Consider the following 18143-nt stretch of genomic DNA (forward strand, 5'->3'; position numbering starts at 1 on the left):
TCAATTGTAGTCCCGCAGAAACAGGAAGCATAGTTTAGGCTTGATTTGTTTGTCTGATGTGTTATTTATGAGAAGGCTTTGTTGCTCCTCCTTCTTCTGCAGATTTGGCTCCAGTATTTGTTGTTACACACCAGAATGGTGAGCTCACCAAGTAATTTGGGGCGAACACACCAATTTAGCCACTGTTTCCTTGGTGAATCACACTGTATTCTTCAAAGCTGTGCATGAGCTAATATGTCATTTGGTACTTTCAGGGCTTTATGAAGCCTATGCTGAGTTTATGTCACACTTCATTACTGCTGAGCTCCTCCACCCCTTAGAAAAACAGAGGTTATGTTCAGAGCCGCTGAGGTCATAGTGGACAACAGCCAAAGTCATGCTGCCTGTAACTAATTATCATCTGTCCTATACTGACAAAAATGTAGAATGTTTTTACCTCTTCCCCGATACTACAGGCTCTCGATACTACTGGAGTCCTTGTGGAGTCCTCTCTCTTTCTCCCTCTCTGACCGCCCACCCGCTCCTGTCTTAATCAGCTGGAGACATTACCTCTTTAACACATCATCAGCAAGTTACCATGCATCATGTGCTTTTCCCATTCACTGCTAGTCTGTCTGTGGCCAACTTCTCCCCAGATCCCCTTTTAAGACGAGCCCCCATTACTCTTCCTCTGTGGGCTCTGAGATCAAAGTTGATCCAGCGCTTTCCCACATTCACAGGGTAACCTGTGAGTCTCCGTGAATGATATACGCTCCTCATAAAGCCAAGTTGAAGTCAAGCTGGAGGATCACATAAGATAAGAATAACAGGGGTCTTTATTGGATTTATCCTCAAAGAGCCTCTGTCCCCCCACACAAGCTCATCTGTTGTAAATGGACATACTGTATAAATTAACTGGCCAGTGACAACTATATTATCTTGGGGAGGGTTTATATACAATGCCAATAAGTCCTTGTGAACTGGCCGTGTTTGCAAAAATAATGCTGACTATCTCCCACTCCAGACTGAGATGGCGTTTTATAGAAGCAATCTTCTCAGTTTATCATAATGACAGCCTTTAAAAGTGATGTCATGATACTTTAACTGGCTATAAAATACAAAAATGATAACAGAGTGGTGACAAGTTCACTGCCAGGTTAAACAATGGGTCAGAAAATGGGAAATTCCCTAAACAATGGAAGTATGAATCCAGAATTGTGCAGATAGAAATGTAATATACTGGAACAGCAATAAGACTGTCAGATGTTCTCAACAATGTGCTCTAGTACAGTCCTGGTCAGAGTACATAAAAAGGATCGGACCCTTTTTTTCCATTTTTGCCTAAAATGACATACCCAAATCTAACTTCCTGTAGCTCAGGCATTTATGCAAGGATATGCATATTCCTGATACCATTTGAAAAGAAACACTTTGAAGATTGTGTAAATTTGAAATGAATGTAGGAGAATGTAACACATTAGATCTGGGCAGAAAATACAAAGAAATAAATACTTTTTTTTGTATTTGTTTTTGTACCATCATCTTTGAAATGCAAGAGAAAGGCCATAATGTATTATTCAAGCCCATGTGCAATTTAGATTTTGGCCACTAGATGGCAGCAGTGTACATAAAAAGTTTTAGACTGATCAAATTAACCATTGCATTCCTGTTCAACATTTTGTATCAAGACTGCCCAAATGTGCCTAATTGGTTTATTAATAACTTTTAATGTTCATAACAGTGCACTCTCAGACAATAGCATGGTATTATTTATATGTAATAGCTCCTGAAAATTGGACAGTGCAGTTAGATTAACAAGAATTTAAGCTTTCTGACAATATCAGAGATGTCTATGTCCTGGGAAATGGTCTCGTTACTTACAACCTCATGCTAATCGCATTAGCCCACGTTAGCTCAACTGTCCCGTGGGGGACCCACCTATCCTGAAGAAGTTTTAAAAGGTATATTTTTTATTTATTTCTACTATACTGTAGATAAAAGAGTGACAGCCAGTCAGTTGCAACTCATGTTTATTCAGGAACAGTTCATAACACCACATCACACCTCAATGTTTTTTTTACCTGCCTTCTCTGGGTTTTGATACAACAGTAAAAAAAAACAAAAGAACATTAAAAAAAACATAACAAAGATCAAGTCAAACTAACATAAATATAATCACCACTTGGATTGCTTGACGTTAAAACACAACGACTTCCTCACAACCTCTTCCTCCGCTGATTGGGATAGCAAAAATAAAGCTATCCTCATCCTCCTCGCCTCTTTCTGAAAACATATTACAATCAACTGCCTTGTCTAGGACAGGTAGACCAAACAGACGCATAGAAAATAATTGTGAAAGAGAGTGACCCAGGGTTAAGCCTGTCTGTCTTCCCCTTGGTGTTAGTTACCAAGCTAAGGGCTGTCGGTCAGGTATGGTGTACAGAAATGTGGAGACTCTCAGAGTGTTGAGATTTAAAACAGCACAACATTATGTTTCAATGTTATGTTCTTGAATGCAGGTTATGATGGTCTGCTGCTTCAAAACGAGATCCCACATTGCCATGACAATAAAAAGTAAAGACAGAGGTGAATTACTGTTATTTCAAATCAGGTTTGTTACCTTTATCATTTCATTTTCTTTATCCATTAATGTTCACAAAGCTCAGAATTACAATTTCACAACCCAGGCCATGGAAGTTGAGCTTGGTATTTCTTGCGCAAGGGTTTCCATTTACCATTTACCCCCCCCCCCCCCCCCTAGATGACTAAGATGGCTAAACGGTATGTATAGGAACAGGCATTAAGCTTGAAGCGATTGCAAAGGACGGTTTCTCAATGGAATCTACAGCCAGGATGGAGCAGAGCGCAAGGGAAAATAAACATGACAACCATTTCTACCAACATGCTATTACATGTTTACAAAATATCTGTATTACCAGATGTGTTTTTTTTATTTAAATCTTGTTTCCTGTTTTTTTTTATATATACTTTTTTTTTTATCGTTAATGACTATCACTTCTGGTTCAACAACCCAGGGAGCCAAGCGACAACATCATTCACAAAGCTACGTTACATCTACCATACATACTCACAATGCCACCTATCAGTAATGGACGTCACTGCATGTTATTATTACATCGCTATAGCGAACTACCGTGTATCTGCAGACTAGTACTCAAAAAAAGGGTGACATTGAAAGCCGAACATGACGGAAGGGGGGGAAAAAAACAAAGAATTGCTTTGAGAAAAGACTGTGTTACTTTTCCCAGGGGAACAGGCATCGGAACACTGTGGGTCATTGGGTCATGGACAGTTATCATGAGGTTCATTGAACTATTTTATGGACTCAGAGTAGAAGCTAAACTGTCAATGCACAGTTAAAACAATGACTAATGTTGACAGTGAGGGACAGTAATACACATTGATTACCTATATTCTGGTTATGACCATGCTCATGTAATTCCATGGCATACAAATTCAATCTTTGTGTAAAGGTTTTGCCAAATATCCTTCAAATTAACCCATTGTTCTAGCGACTGACCTGCAATTCCCTAGGAGGAGGAAAACTGTGCTTTAGAAGCTTAAGCAGGTAGCATTGTGGCTGGTAAGGCATGATGATTCAGTGTTTTGCTCAACTCTTAACTTGTAACTAATCATGTCTCCGTCTTCTCCCAGTGGCTGTTGTCATCTTCTGACTGGTCTCTAGCCTGGTTCAACCTCTTAGCTGAGGGATGTGATGTTGGAGCGACCACCGGGGGGAACTACGATGCGGCGTCCCGCTGGCCGGATGGGGAGATCCTCTGTGGCGGGGGGACCTGACACAGACAAAACATGATTTAGCGCTCTCTCTTACAGATTCCCCTCAACAAAGCCAGTTTCTCCGCTGGAAACTAGCGTTCGTCATGAGACAAACCGACCAGGCGACGTGACCTTGGCACTCCGTGGCGACCTCTGGAATAAATCCCTTTTTTCGACCGCCAACGGGATTGGGATTAGCCCTGGATTAAATTGGCATAATGGACGAGGAGAGATTTACGCCTACTGTTTTAAGTCTTACACTCTGTCCGGGCCAGGATCTAGTGTTTTACACTGTAGAACGCTACCACATCCTCTCTGCACGAAACACGACCAAGGTTACTTCACATCTGGAGACAGAGCAGTATATCAACCCTGTGGCTGGTGAGATGAAGCCCTATTCTGCAGAGTCCTGTGAGTGTGCGCGTGTTTGCGCCTGTGTGTACGCGCACATGTGTGTGTTACGTTTGTGTGTGTGTGTGTGTACGCGGGTTATATGTGTATGTGCTTTTGCATGTACTGGATGTGGATGAGAGGGGTATTTATTCCCAGAGTGAGTGGCTAGTATTCGAACAGGGGATTATCTTGGATGCCAGAAGGAGAGAATAGGCCAGGTCTGGTTTATAAACACACAGCCTAGGAAAGGAAAGCAGGCTCTCTGGCTTTCTGGGAACGATGGGGATGAATGGAATAAAACCCCACTAGACTACAGCCACGGTGAAATACTTTCCAATGCAGGTCACCCTCCCTCCTCCTGCATCAGTGCATCACACATAAAGTATTCCTGTTGAACTATTGTTTATTTGGCTCCTCCCTCAACGGTTGTACTTTGAAAAGAGGTTGCAGATGTATGTAATCGCACTGTCACTCAACACTCAACTAAGCTATGAACTTCAGATACATAAATCATCATCAGCCTCATTCTACCCGCTCATTAGATGAGCTTCATTAAACAGACAACAACTACGAAAGTGAGACGCCAGATGTCTGGACTGAAATCTTAGAACACACTGTAGTTGAATTAAGATGCACACAGAGAGAGGGGGAGAGAGATAGAGAGAGAGAGAGAGAGAGAGAGAGAGAGAGAGAGAGAGAGAGAACCAAGACAAAGCTGCATCAAGCTGAAATGAATGAAATCAATCAATGTAAAAAAATAAACACAAAAAAAAGATAACAAAAAGACTTGAGGAAACATATGTCTGGAAGTACCAAGATGGCTGGAGGGCAAATGTCTTGTGCTGTGTGCATTTGTTACCTCAAACAAATCATGAAGGCAGAAAATGTGATTATGGTAAAATGTCAGATTTCACCTGAAGGCTATTTGATATTCCGCAGACAAATGGCAAAGTCGACCATGGCAACAGATCAAGCGTGAATTGCATTGTAATGTGTCAATGTGGACTGTTGTTGAGTGTGCGTGTCGGGTTCCTGGTACTTCCTATGACGGTAAGGTATCGGAAGACAGATGGGTAAATTAAAAGGTTGCTGAAGCTCACCGCGTTGTGCAGGGTTACCTGCTAAGCTAAAGGCCGAGTGGTGGAGGTTCCTCACGGGCTGCTTGGTGGGGGAGGTGCGGGCAGACGCTGAGGGGGTACCGCCACGGGACATGGGCGAGAAGTCAGACACGGGGCCATCATACATGCCCCTGGGCACTGCCCGCAGGACTGCCAGCTGAGAGAGGGGGGGAGAAGGAGAGGGGTGGGGGTGAAGAGGAAGAGAAAGAGAGAGGAAGAAGGAGGGATCGAGATAAAGAAGGAGAGAAAGAGAGATGAATAGGGTATAATTTCTGTTGATAACTTTACAACAGTTCTCCAAGACAATGCCTGTTTATAATTTGATTCATGGGTTTGTTTGTAGAATGCGTTGTGCCTGAATAAAAATGCATATTTCACCCGGTGTTTTCCGAAGGAAAGCACTTCCAGATTTACTGACAGACAGACGCACTGCAGACTGAGACACTGTGTTCTTATTGGACATGCAAGCTTCTGTCCTCTGTCCTAGGATTATGTGACTAAGGAATTCCTGGAAGCTGAGCTACAATCTTAGAAAAAATAGTTCCAAAAAGGTTATTCGGCTGTCCCCATAGGATAACCCTTTTTGGTTCCAGAGAGAACCCTTTTTGGTTCAATGTAGAACCCTCTGTGGAGAGGGTTCTACATGAAACTCAAAAGGGATAAACTTGGAACCAAATAAGGTTCTTTAAAGGATTGGGAACAGCCAAAGAACCCTGTCAGGTTCTAGGTGGAACCTTTTTTTCCCCCGAAGAATGTAGCAGCATCAGAAAACACTAACTGCCACCAAGATTAACATTGAATTAATACAAGAGGTCTCACCAAAGAAACATCTCTATATTCTGGTCAAAAAGTTGAGTATCCACCAACACCAGTAACAGGAGTACTCCTATGGACACATCGTATCCCTGCTACAACAGGCAGTCAGTCGTTACAGTATACAGCCAACAGCCAACGCCCCTGAGATGAACCCTGAAGTCTGACGTAATACTTCTCTCTCAAACATCCCCATCCCCTCGTTCCATCCCCCCCATTCTCCAGCACCTACATCAAAAGGATATGTGAGATCACCCAGAGAGGTAGTTAAGACGCCATTACTGCATTTTCTGGCAATTCCCATCTGCGTTACACACTCTGAACGCTATTTTTATCTTGTGCCTTCCAATTGGGGAGACAGACCTCCTATTATGCCCCCGGAGCCTAGACACAGACAGAGAGACATGCATCCAGCCCATAATGTATTGCTGTTATAGCAACAGGTACACCAGCGCGACTGCCCGAGAGGACAGACGTCCTTTGTGTACTCAATCAAATCAAATGTTATTTGTCACATGAGCCGAATACAACAGGTGTATTCGTGAAATGCTTACTTACAAGCCCTTAACCAACAATGCAGTTCAAGAAATAGAGTTAAGAAAATATTTACCAAATAAACTTAAGTAAAAAATAACGTAAAAGTAACACAATAAAAGAACAATAACAAGGGAATATATAAAGGGAATGACAGTACTGAGTCAGTGTGCGGGGGTACAGGGGGGGGGGGGGTTCAATGTAAATAGCCTGGGTGGCCTAATTGTTCAGCAGTCTTATGGCTTGGGAGAAGAAGCTGTTAAACCAGTTATGCATTAGGGGGCGCTATTAAAATTTTTGGATGAAAAACGTTCCCGTTTTAAACAAGATATTTTGTCACGAAAAGATGCTTGACTATGCATATAATTGACAGCTTTGAAAAGAAAACACTCTGACGTTTCCAAATCTGCAAAGATATTATCTGTGAGTGCCACAGAACTGATGCTACAGGTGAAACCAAGATGAAATTTCAAACAGGAAATGCCCCAGATTTTGGAGGCGCTTTGTTCCAATGTCTCCTTATATGGCTGTGAATGCGCAAGGAATGGGCCTACACTTTCTGTCGTTTCCCCAAGGTGTCTGCCGCATTGTGACGTATTTGTAGGCATATCATTGGAAGATTGACCATAAGAGACTACATTTACCAGGTGTCCGCTCGGTGTCCTCCGTCGAAACTATTGCGTAATCTCCAGGTGCGTGCATGTTTCCATTTTGAAGAGAGGAGAAACTAAACTGCCACAAGTGACTTATCATCGAATAGATATGTGAAAAACACCTTGAGGATTGATTCTAAACAACGTTTGCCATGTTTCTGTCGATATTATAGAGTTAATTTGGAAAAAAGGTTGCGTTTTAATGACTGAATTTTCGGGGGTTTCTCAGCGAAACGTGATGAACAAAACGGAGCAATTTCTCCTACACAAATAATCTTTTTGGAAAAACTAAACATTTGCTATCTAACTGAGAGTCTCCTCATTGAAAACATCCGAAGTTCTTCAAAGGTAAATTATTTTATTTGAATGCTTTTCTTGTTTTTGTGAAAATGTTGCCTGCTGAATGCTAGGCTTAATGCTATGCTAGCTATCAATACTCGTACACAAATGCTTGTTTTGCTATGGTTGAAAAGCATATTTTGAAAATCTGAGATGACAGTGTTGTTAACAAAAGGCTAAGCTTGAGAGCCAATATATTTATTTCATTTCATTTGCGATTTTCATGAATAGTTAACGTTGCGTTATGCTAATGAGCTTGAGGCTATACTTAAGATCCCGGATACGGGATTGCTCGTCGCAACAGGTTAAGGAGCCTTTCGGACCTAGACTTGACGCTCGGTTCCGCTTGCCGTGTGGCAACAAAATTTTCAGTCTCCTGAGGGGTAAAAGGTGTTGTCGTGCAGTCTTCATGACTGTCTTGGTGTGTTTTGACCATGATAGTTTGTTGGTGATGTGGACACCAAGGAACTTGAAACTCTAGACCCGCTCCAGTACAGCCCCATCGACGTGAATGGGGGCCTGTTCGGCCTTCCTTTTCCTATAGTCCACGATCAGCTCCTTTGTCTTGCTCACATTGAGGGAGAGGTTGTTGTCCTGGCACCACACTGCCAGGTCTCTGACCTCCTCCCTATCGGCTGTCTCATCATTATCGGTGATCAGGCCTACCATCATTGTGTCGTCAGCAAACTTAACGATGGTGTTGGAGTCGTGCTTGGCCACGCAGATGTGGGTGAACAGGGAGTACAGGAGGGGACTAAGCACGGACCCCTGAGGGGCCCCCATGTTGAGGACCAGCGTGGCAGATTGTGTTGTTACCTACCCTTATCACCTGGGGGGCGGCCCGTCAGGAAGTCCAGGATCCAGTTGCAGAGGGAGGTGTTTTGTCTCAGGGTCCTTAGCTTAGAGATGAGCTTTGTGGGCACTATGGCGTTGAACGCTGAGCTGTAGTCAATGAACAGCATTCTCACATAGGTGTTCCTTTTGTCCAAGTGGGAAAAGGCAGTGTGGAGTGCGATAGAGATTGCGGTACGGGTTGGTGTGAAAACAGCTGAGTAATATAAGTGCAGTCTGTCTCCATTGAACACACTGCTTTGGGATTACCATTTCAGTATGTACATTGAGATTGATGGCATGTCTGATGATGTGTGGCATAGGCTGAGCCACAGCAGCAGTATGCATTCGCGTAAAGCTAAACCGCCTTGAAAGTAAAGCCGCACTGACATCTTCCATGTTTGTGGGTTCTGGATGGCTCATCTCAGCTCTACATCAGATTAGTCCTGATTAATCCCTAACCACTGAGGGAAACACTTCCAGATGTCCGCAACTCGCGGACCTCACAGACCTTGCAGTCTTCAAATACTGTACTTCACGCACCTCGTATCAGTGGAGGCTGCTGAGGGGAGGAACGGCTCATGATAATGTCCCGGAATGGAGTTAATGGTACGGTATCAAGGACATGCATCTTTTTTCATGTGTTGATACCATTCCTTTCACTCAATTCCAGCCATTATTATGAGCCGTCCTCCCCTCAGCAGCCTCCACTGCCTCACATACCTCACAGTCCTTTACCTTGGCTCAGTGTCACAGAGCAACACTCTGGCATGTAACAAACAATCCGCATAAAACATATTCTAAGACAGAACTGAAGAGTTGGGAATATGTTTATTGGAAATACTTGTATATTGTTTAATACTTTTATAAAGGGGAGACAGAGTTAGGCTGTGTCTACACAGGCAGCCCAATTCTGATATTTTAATTGGTCAAAAGATCAGAATTGGGATTCCTGTGTCAACACAGCCTTGGAGTACAGTAGATTCTGACTAGACAGGAGTAAGGAGAGAGAGGCTAGCATCTTTTACCTGCTTCCTGGCCTTGATGCGCTTGTAGGCAAAGTCTGGGAAGGGGGTGCATGGGATGAAGCGACCGACCCCGGGGATGGCGTGCAGGTTCCCATCCTCCAGCACCAGCTTCCCCTGGCAAATCACCACCGAGGGGGCACCACGCAGCTCCATGCCCTCAAACACGTTGAACTCAGCAGCCTGGAAAACACACAAACAGACACAAATACAGATACGCACACGCACGCACGCACACACACACACAGACAGACACACACACATTATACTTCAACTTGAAATTGTATGTCTATGATCAGTGGTGTTGGGCCAACAAAAGAGGACAAAATCACAACAACAAACACTTTAGATTTATCAAGCCTGCTTCCCCCCCATTGCACCCCAGTTAGTACAGTCCGTTATGCTGCCTTACTGTAGAGATGACCTAACCATTCACAACACAACCCACTAATACGAGTGATGAGCAGCTGCAGGACGTCTCTCTCAGGAGTTACCAAACTGAGGAATTGACCGTACAGCGGTGCAGAAGCAACCGGCTCCAACGTAAACGCAACTATTCCCAGTTTTCTGCAGTCTGACATTAGTCACTCGTCTGAAACAAATGGAGCCGGAGAGTTTACATGAGTTTACGTCAGTGTGTCTTTGTGGACTGAGATGGTCAAGTACGGCAAAATAAACCGGGACTCTGAAACGCATGACCTCGTGGCTACGAGATGGCAAATTCCACTAACGCTAATCAGACTTGGATGTTTTGCTCATTAAACTGGTCTGATGAGAGGCCATTCAATTTCAATTCAATTTAAGCCTCTTATTGGCATGGGAAACATATGTTAACATTTCCAAAGGAAGTGAACTATACAATAAATAAAAGTGAAATAAACAATAAAAAATGAACATTAAACATTACAATCACAAAAGTTCCAAAAGAATAAAGACATTTCAAATGTCATGTTATGTGCAAATAGTTAAAGTACAAAAGGGAAAATAAATAAACACAAATATGGGTTGTATTTACAATGGTGTTTGTTCTTCACTGGTTGCCCTTTTCTTGTGTCAACAGTCCACAAATCTTGCTGCTGTGATGGCACACTGTGGTATTTCACCCAGTAGATATGGGAGTTTATCAAAATGGGGTTTGTTTTCAAATTCTTTGTGGATCTGTGTAATGTGTGTCTCTAATATGGTCATACACTGAGCAAGAGGTTAGGAAGTGCAGCTCAGTTCCCACCTCATTTTGTGGGCAGTGTGCACATAGCCGGTCTTCTCTTGAGAGCCAGGTCTGCCTACGGTGGCCTTTCTCAATAGTAAGGGTATGCTCACTGAGTCTGTACATAGTCAAAGCTTTCCTTAAGTTTGGGTCAGTCACAGTGGTCAGGTATTCTGCCACTGTGTACTCTCTGTTTAGAGCCAAATAGCATTCTAGTTCACTCTTTTTTTGTTTGTTAATTCTTTCCAATGTGTCAAGTAATAATCTTTTTGTTTTCTTATGATTTGGTTGAGTCTAATTGTGTTGCTGTCCTGGGATTCTGTGGGGTCTGTTTGTGTTTGTGAACAGAGCCCCAGGACTAGCTTGCTTAGGGGACTTTTCTCCAGGTTCATCTCTTTGTAGGTGACGGCTTTGTTATGGAAGGTTTGGGAATCGCTTCCTTTTATGTGGTTGTAGAATTTAACGTCTCTTTTCTGGATTTTGATAATTAGCAGGTATCGGCCTAATTCTGTTCTGCATGCATCATTTGGTGTTTACGTTGTACACGGATGATATTTTTGCAGAATTCTGCATGCAGAGTCTCAATTTGGTGTTTGTCCCATTTTGTGAATTCTTGGCTGTTGAGCAGACCCCAGACCTCACAACAACAAAGGGCAATGGGTTGTATAACTAATTCAAGTATTTTTAACCAGATCCTAATTGGTATGTCAAATGTTATCTTCTTTTTGATAGCATAGAAGGCCGTTCTTGCCTTGTCACAAAGCTCGTTCACAGCTTTGTCAGACTCAGTTCTGACAGAATCTTTGCAAAAGAGCTAGGTGCTGCTGTAAGCCCTCATTGGTTGGGGACAGAAGCACCAGATCATCAGCAAACAGTAGATATTTGATTCTAGTAGGATGAGGCCGGGTACTGCAGACTGTTCTAGTGCCCTCGCCAATTCGTTGATATATACAGTGGGGCAAAAAAGTATTTAGCCAGCCACCAATTGTGCAAGTTCTCCCACTTAAAAAGATGAGAGAGGCCTGTAATTTTCATCATAGGTACACTTCAACTATGACAGACAAAATGAGGGAAAAAAAATCAGAAAATCACATTGTAGGATTTTTTATGAATTTATTTGCAAATTATGGTGGAAAATAAGTATTTGGTCACCTACAAACAAGCAAGATTTCTGGCTCTCACAGACCGGCTCCTCTGTCCTCCAATCGTTACCTGTATTAATGGCACCTGTTTGAACTTGTTATCAGTATAAAAGACACCTGTCCACAACCTCAAACAGTCACACTCCAAACTCCACTATGGCAAAGACCAAAGAGCTGTCAAAGGACACCAGAAACAAAATTTTAGACCTGCACCAGCCTGGGAAGACTGAATCTGCAATAGGTAAGCAGCTTGGTTTGAAGAAATCAACTGTGGGAGCAATTATTAGGACATGGAAGACATACAAGACCACTGATAATCTCCCTCGATCTGGGGCTCCACGCAAGATCTCACCCCGTGGGGTCAAAATGATCACAAGAACGGTGAGCAAAACTCCCAGAACCACACGGGGGGACCTAGTGAATGACCTGCAGAGAGCTGGGACCAAAGTAACAAAGCCTACCATCAGTAACACACTACGCAGCCAGGGACTCAAATCCTGCAGTGCCAGACGTGTCCCCCTGCTTAAGCCAGTACATGTTCAGGCCCATCTGAAGTTTGCTAGAGAGCATTTGGATGATCCAGAAGAAGATTGGGAGAATGTCATATGGTCAGATGAAACCAAAATATAACTTTTTGGTAAAAACTCAACTCGTCGTGTTTGGTGGACAAAGAATGCTGAGTTGCATCCAAAGAACACCATACCTACTGTGAAACATGGGGGTGGAAACATCATCCTTTGGGGCTGTTTTTCTGCAAAGGGGACAGGACAACTGATCCGTGTAAAGGAAAGAATGAATGGGGGCATGTATCGTGAGATTTTGAGTGAAAACCTCCTTCTATCAGCAAGGGCATTGAAGATGAAACGTGGCTGGGTCTTTCAGCATGACAATGATCCCAAACACACCGCCCGGGCAACGAAGGAGTGGCTTCGTAAGAAGCATTTCAAGGTCCTGGAGTGGCCTAGCCAGTCTCCAGATCTCAACCCCATAGAAAATCTTTGGAGGGAGTTGAAAGTCTGTGTTGCCCAGCAACAGCCACAAAACATCACTGCTCTAGAGGAGATCTGCATGGAGGAATGGGCCAAAATACCAGCAACAGTGTGTGAAAACCTTGTGAAGACTTTGACCTCTGTAATTGCCAACAAAGGGTATTTAATCAAGTATTGAGATAAACTTTTGTTATTCACCAAATACTTATTTTCCACCATAATTTGCAATTAAATTCATTAAAAATACTACAATGTGATTTTCATTTTGTCTGTCATAGTTGAAGTGTACCTATGATGAAAATTACAGGCCTCTCTCATCTTTTTAAGTGGGAGAATTTGCACAATTGTGGCTGACTAAATACTTTTTTTGCCCCACTGTATATTGAAGATGGTGGGGCTTAAGCTGCATCCCTGTCTCACCCCACAGCCATGTGGAAAGAAATGTGTGTGTTTTTTGCCAATTTTAACTGCACACTTCTTGTTTGTGTACATGGATTTTATAACGTTGTATGTTTTTCCCCCAACACCACCTTCCATCAGTTTGTATAGCAGACCTTCATCCCAAATTACGTCAAATTACGCTTTTTTGAAATCAACAAAACATGAGAAGACTTTGCCGTTGTTTTGGTTTGTTTGTTTGTCCATTTGTTTTGAGACAGAGAGCCTATTGAGGCAAAGATGAGTGGAGTCATGGACACACAGGCCCAGTTTGGCTGGGAGGACAGAGGAAAAGAGGAGGCGGGTTGGCAGGCGGCTGGGCAGGCCGTCTCTGTAGAGATGAGACCATGGTTCTGCCTTAATTAACAACATCTGTGTGAGAAGAGAGAGAAATAACCCTCCTGCTCCTCCTCCTCTTCATTCCTCATCATCCAGTCGGCCTGTTTCTCATACTCCTCTATTTGGCATACAAAGACAAACAGCTGCCATCGCACAGCTGGGGCTAATGAATCCAAGCATCACTCTCTCTACCCGTTCTCTCTCTTTCTAGCACTTTCTCTCTTTCCTTCACTCTGTCTCACTTCTCCTCTCCCACTTTTTTCCTACTCTCTTTCACTCTGGCTTGTTCTACCTGATCCATTTCCCTCCCTGTATTCTCCTGCCACTAAACTCTCTTCCTCCATCTATCGTTCTGTCTCTCCCTGTACATAGTGGTTTGCGATCTGTTGCCCCCCCATTGTCAGTTTGTTCCTGTGCACACGGCCCTGATGTTTTAGCGTGTTCCAGATTCAGCCCAGGACAGGACATAAGGCCTGCCAAGTATGATGTCATGGCCTGGCTCTCTGTGCAACAACATAAACAAAGCTAACCAGATCAAAACATTTCAGATAACTGAGGATACTTGTATTTACTAAGGAGGGAGGGATACACAGATATAATGGTATAAAGCACTGAACTACTGTGTACAATAGATCACTATTATAAACATGGACAGGAGCCACTGTTCTTATGTTATGTGTTCTTGTGTGCTGTTCTGTTGTCTGGAGGGGCTACACACAGGAAATGAGAAGGTGACATCATTCTGTAAGAACCTTTGGTCTCGTTGTATCTTTTCTACAAATGGGAAAGTCACTGAAAACATGTCCAATCTTTTTCCCAGCTCTTTCTTTCTCTCCCTCTCTTTTTTTCGTTCTCTCTCTCTCTCTCTCTCTCTCTGTGTTTTTCTTTCTTTCCATACCTCTTCATCGGACTCCGCTGCTTTTCTCTTAGGTCTGTCTCTCGTTCCCTCACTCTCTGTGCCTGCAGGAGGAAGTGCAGAAGGCTTGATTTCCTGAGTGGACACACATCCTCTGTTTAACCCTGTACTGCTCTGTATTTTCTGGACTCCTGTGTGATCCACGCATCACTTCCTGTCCTTGTGATTAGGGATGAGGGACAAGAGAGACGAGCTCTTTTCTCGCTGAACAACACACAGTGGTGGCTGCTCACAGCAATGGATAACATGGTTAGCTAACATAAAAACGACCTCAAAGCCAATTATTTGAAAAATGAACATGATTTCCCCCCCCCCCCCCCCCCTCAAAAATAGTGAAGTATTGCCTTTGAGAGGTGTATGGCTAAGAAGAAGGGCAAAACATTGTTTTGTTTTCCTACAACAGTAACATCTCTCTCTCCTCAGCCACATTCATCAACCCCTGCATTGTAAGAGATCTCTCTCCGGCTGCAGTAAAGGCGGATAGTGAGGGCCAATGGTGTGTGCTTTAGTAGCCGTGGACGTCTACAGGGAGTTATTTTAGGAGGAACTGAACTGTCACTGGAAGCAGGCCAGTGCTTTTCTCTCTCTTTCTCTCTCGTTCTCTCGCGGTCTCACACTCCTCTGGAAAACTATGTTACCTTTGCAGCTACGCAGATCTCAGACCAGAACTGAATGTCCACAATGACCACCAGCCAGAGCTCAGCAGGCCTGCTATAATGTTTGTCAGAACATCTGTGGTAGTCGAAGTCAAAGACACCTCCTCCATGTCCTCTTAAACCACATGTCCTGTTTAACCACATGTCCTGTTTAACCACATGTCCTGTTAAACCACAGTGACCTGAATGTCCTTGATAAGTGCTGACTGCTACAATGAAAAGTGAAATGGACTTTAAGCTCATTGAACATTGTGGCTGAAATGTTGCCTATATGAGGGACTATTGGACTTTGGTGTGTTCAGTCCCTTTCATTCAGTGTACCCCCTTTATGTATTTGCCTATGTAGTCCATGTCAATTGTCATTGTACGTTTTTATGTATTTGACAGATGTTGCAAAAACACTTTCCCTCTGGGGACCGTGAGACCTTTGACCTCTTACCGAGTTGTGCGTCTTGGCGGTGATGGTGCGGACAGCGTCCGAGTCCCAGATGACCAGGTCGGCGTCGGAGCCCACGGCAACCCGGCCTTTACGGGGGTACAGGTTCAGGATCTTGGCGGCGTTGGTGCTCGTCACGGCAACAAACATGTTCTCGTCCATCTTGCCGGTGGTCTGAGTGACCCAGAAGAAATGCTATCAGTGAAATGCTAGCTAAACAAAGATGCCTTTGCAGCTGACTGGTGGGCGGTGGCACTCTTGTAGTCTCACACAAGAACACACGCGTGTGCGCGCACACACACACACACACACACACACACACACGCTCCTGTCGATGCTAGTGCCGAGACCATATGTTTTTGCCTGAAGGGAGACGTAAGTGTGAATATTTCATCTGAGTTTCAGAGGCAAAGCTGCACCACAACTTTTGATTCATAACACAGCTGTCCATAAATACAAACCAAAGTCTGTTTGCACATGAAAGAGCAAGTACGAGAATGAGAAAAAGAAGAGATCTATACTGTTCTAAGCAGGGTGAACGGCTGGGGGGACAGATCCAGAGATAGCGATAGAAAACCCGAGCACTCATAGAAACACAAAACCACACTCCCAGATGGATTAGGGAAGAGGAGAAAGGAGAAACCGCGGTGAACTGTGGACACGGTGCAGCATGAATTTTAAGGAGTGGGGTACTTAGAGAGTAGCTAAGAGGGTTAGAGGGAGGAAGGTAAAGAAAGGGTCTGTGAGAGGTAGTGAAGCTAACGGCACTCTATTCCCTGTATAGTGCACTACCCTTGATGACAGCTATATGGGCCTGATAAAGGGAATAGAGTGCCGTTTGAGACGCAGCCAAAGAAAGAGAGAGATAAGACACGTGCCATGCAGATAGCTGTCCAGCCATCCTCTCATCCTCACCACAGCCTTGTCCCAGATGAGGGACATCCTCTCCTCCACTCCGTTCACGCCCTCAGGGATCTGAGTGAAGTCATCCTTCCCTATGGCCTTCTGGGCCACGCTGAAGGTGCAGTGGGCACTGCCAGTCACGTTCAGGTCACCACTGGGAGGGGGAGAGAGGGAGAGAGAGAGAGAGGGAGAGGGAGAGAGAGAGAGAGAGAGAGAGAGTGAGAGAGAGAGAGAGAGAGATGGAGAGAGAGGGATGATTCAAAAGAGTAAACTGAGACAGGTACTGCTTCAGACCTGTTAGATTTGCTTTAGCTGTGATTTGTGATCCCTTCAGTTTATTTGATATAGAAAAGCTGGAAAAGTTCATAATTAGCTGGAGTAGCACAGACAAAGTGGATAAATTACTCTGAGTCAAGCGCCAAGGTCTCCTCCTATCAGTTATCCATGTCTTCCCTTTCTTACAGAGCACTCAAACTTTCCTAGCAGACAAACAGTCCCACTTGTCCAACCATCAGACTATCTATCATGAGGTTGGAAGTGCCTCCAGAACCCTTTCAGCTTGCGATGGATGAAGTCATAGAGCCAGTGGCGGTTCTAGCTTGTATGGCTCCCAGGGCAACCCCCCTTCAGCAACAATATGTCTGTGAACCTATATATTCACAGTATTATGAATGAATTGTGGTTTATTTGGTAGCATTTCGTAGTGTGACTGATTTTATTAATTGCATTTGTACTGTACAAAGTTAAAGATACGCGATTTGATAGATTCCCCCTACCTCGGGCTTCCAGTGGGGAGACCTGGGCTCAACCTACCCCCGCCCCCCGCCCCAGAGACCTTCCCAGGCAGTAGCCTGCCTAACAAACTAGAATCAGGGCGCCCACTCTGACAAGGTTAATTGACCCGAACGCGCACATTTCTTGCCCCCAGTAAGTTGCCTGGGCGGCTGCACATGTCACCTATACTGTGTCTGCCACTGCATAGAGCACATACAGGACAGATGCAGTGTGGACAGGTGAGGTTAGTGTGGTGTTATTCAGGGCGCTCTTTACCTGGCCAGTAACGTGTTCAGGTAGTCCGGGGTGGTGGGGTCCGGGCTGAGGGGGGGTGATGTCACAAAGGAGGCGGCCTTGGCCCAGTTCTTGCTCCAATAGTGTGTCCCGTCAGTCCCGAGGCTGGCCGTGATTGGCTCGCCGAACACAACGTTACCTAGGGAAAAGTTTGTCACCCAGGGTGAGGACACATCAAATCACCTCACCTTATTCTCCTGAAAATGTACTCACTCGTTAACTAAATCTCCCACTTACCAGGTTGATCCCACATTAATAAACACATTTGAACTAAAGGAATAATCAAATCTAACTAAAAGGTCTGGCGAAACAGCTGAAATAGCTTGTAGTAAAGATCTGATGTTCTCCAAGTGAGTCTCTCTCTCTGGGCTCTGACATGACAAATCGGATGTCAGCACTGAGGAACCGGGCCAGCCAGTGACGAAAGCAAGGCCTCCTGGGAGCACATCTCCATGCCAGGCGACCCTCACATGCTTCCGACATGAGGACATGCAATCAGCATTTCTGCCTCTTCCTCAAAAAAGTGTCCATCTTTCTCTCCATTCTGCTCTCTCTCCCTGCTCCTC

The 18143-nt window shown here is 44.2% G+C and overlaps 1 protein-coding gene across 4 annotated transcripts in view; it reads right to left on the reverse strand.

The window, feature by feature from the left end:
- Positions 1–1992: 1992 nt before the first annotated feature.
- The window catches only part of LOC115105269 (dihydropyrimidinase-related protein 3-like), a 36678-nt gene continuing 20527 nt past the window's right edge, over positions 1993–18143 (reverse strand). For 2 of the 4 annotated variants that reach the window (XM_029627077.2, XM_029627079.2), the window contains exons 9-14: positions 17560–17716; positions 16522–16663; positions 15610–15780; positions 9487–9666; positions 5289–5445; positions 1993–3794 (exon numbers count right to left, since the gene is read on the reverse strand). In XM_029627077.2, coding sequence (XP_029482937.2) covers positions 3700–3794; positions 5289–5445; positions 9487–9666; positions 15610–15780; positions 16522–16663; positions 17560–17716 — 902 coding nt within the window. In that variant the 3' untranslated portion in view covers positions 1993–3699. Of the gene's footprint in view, positions 3795–5270; positions 5446–9486; positions 9667–15609; positions 15781–16521; positions 16664–17559; positions 17717–18143 lie in introns of all 4 variants that reach the window. The other 2 variants (XM_029627076.2, XM_029627078.2) reach the window with 1 other exon arrangement.

The sequence above is a fragment of the Oncorhynchus nerka genome, linkage group LG22 (assembly GCF_034236695.1).
Source record: "Oncorhynchus nerka isolate Pitt River linkage group LG22, Oner_Uvic_2.0, whole genome shotgun sequence".
Lineage (NCBI taxonomy): Eukaryota > Metazoa > Chordata > Actinopteri > Salmoniformes > Salmonidae > Oncorhynchus > Oncorhynchus nerka.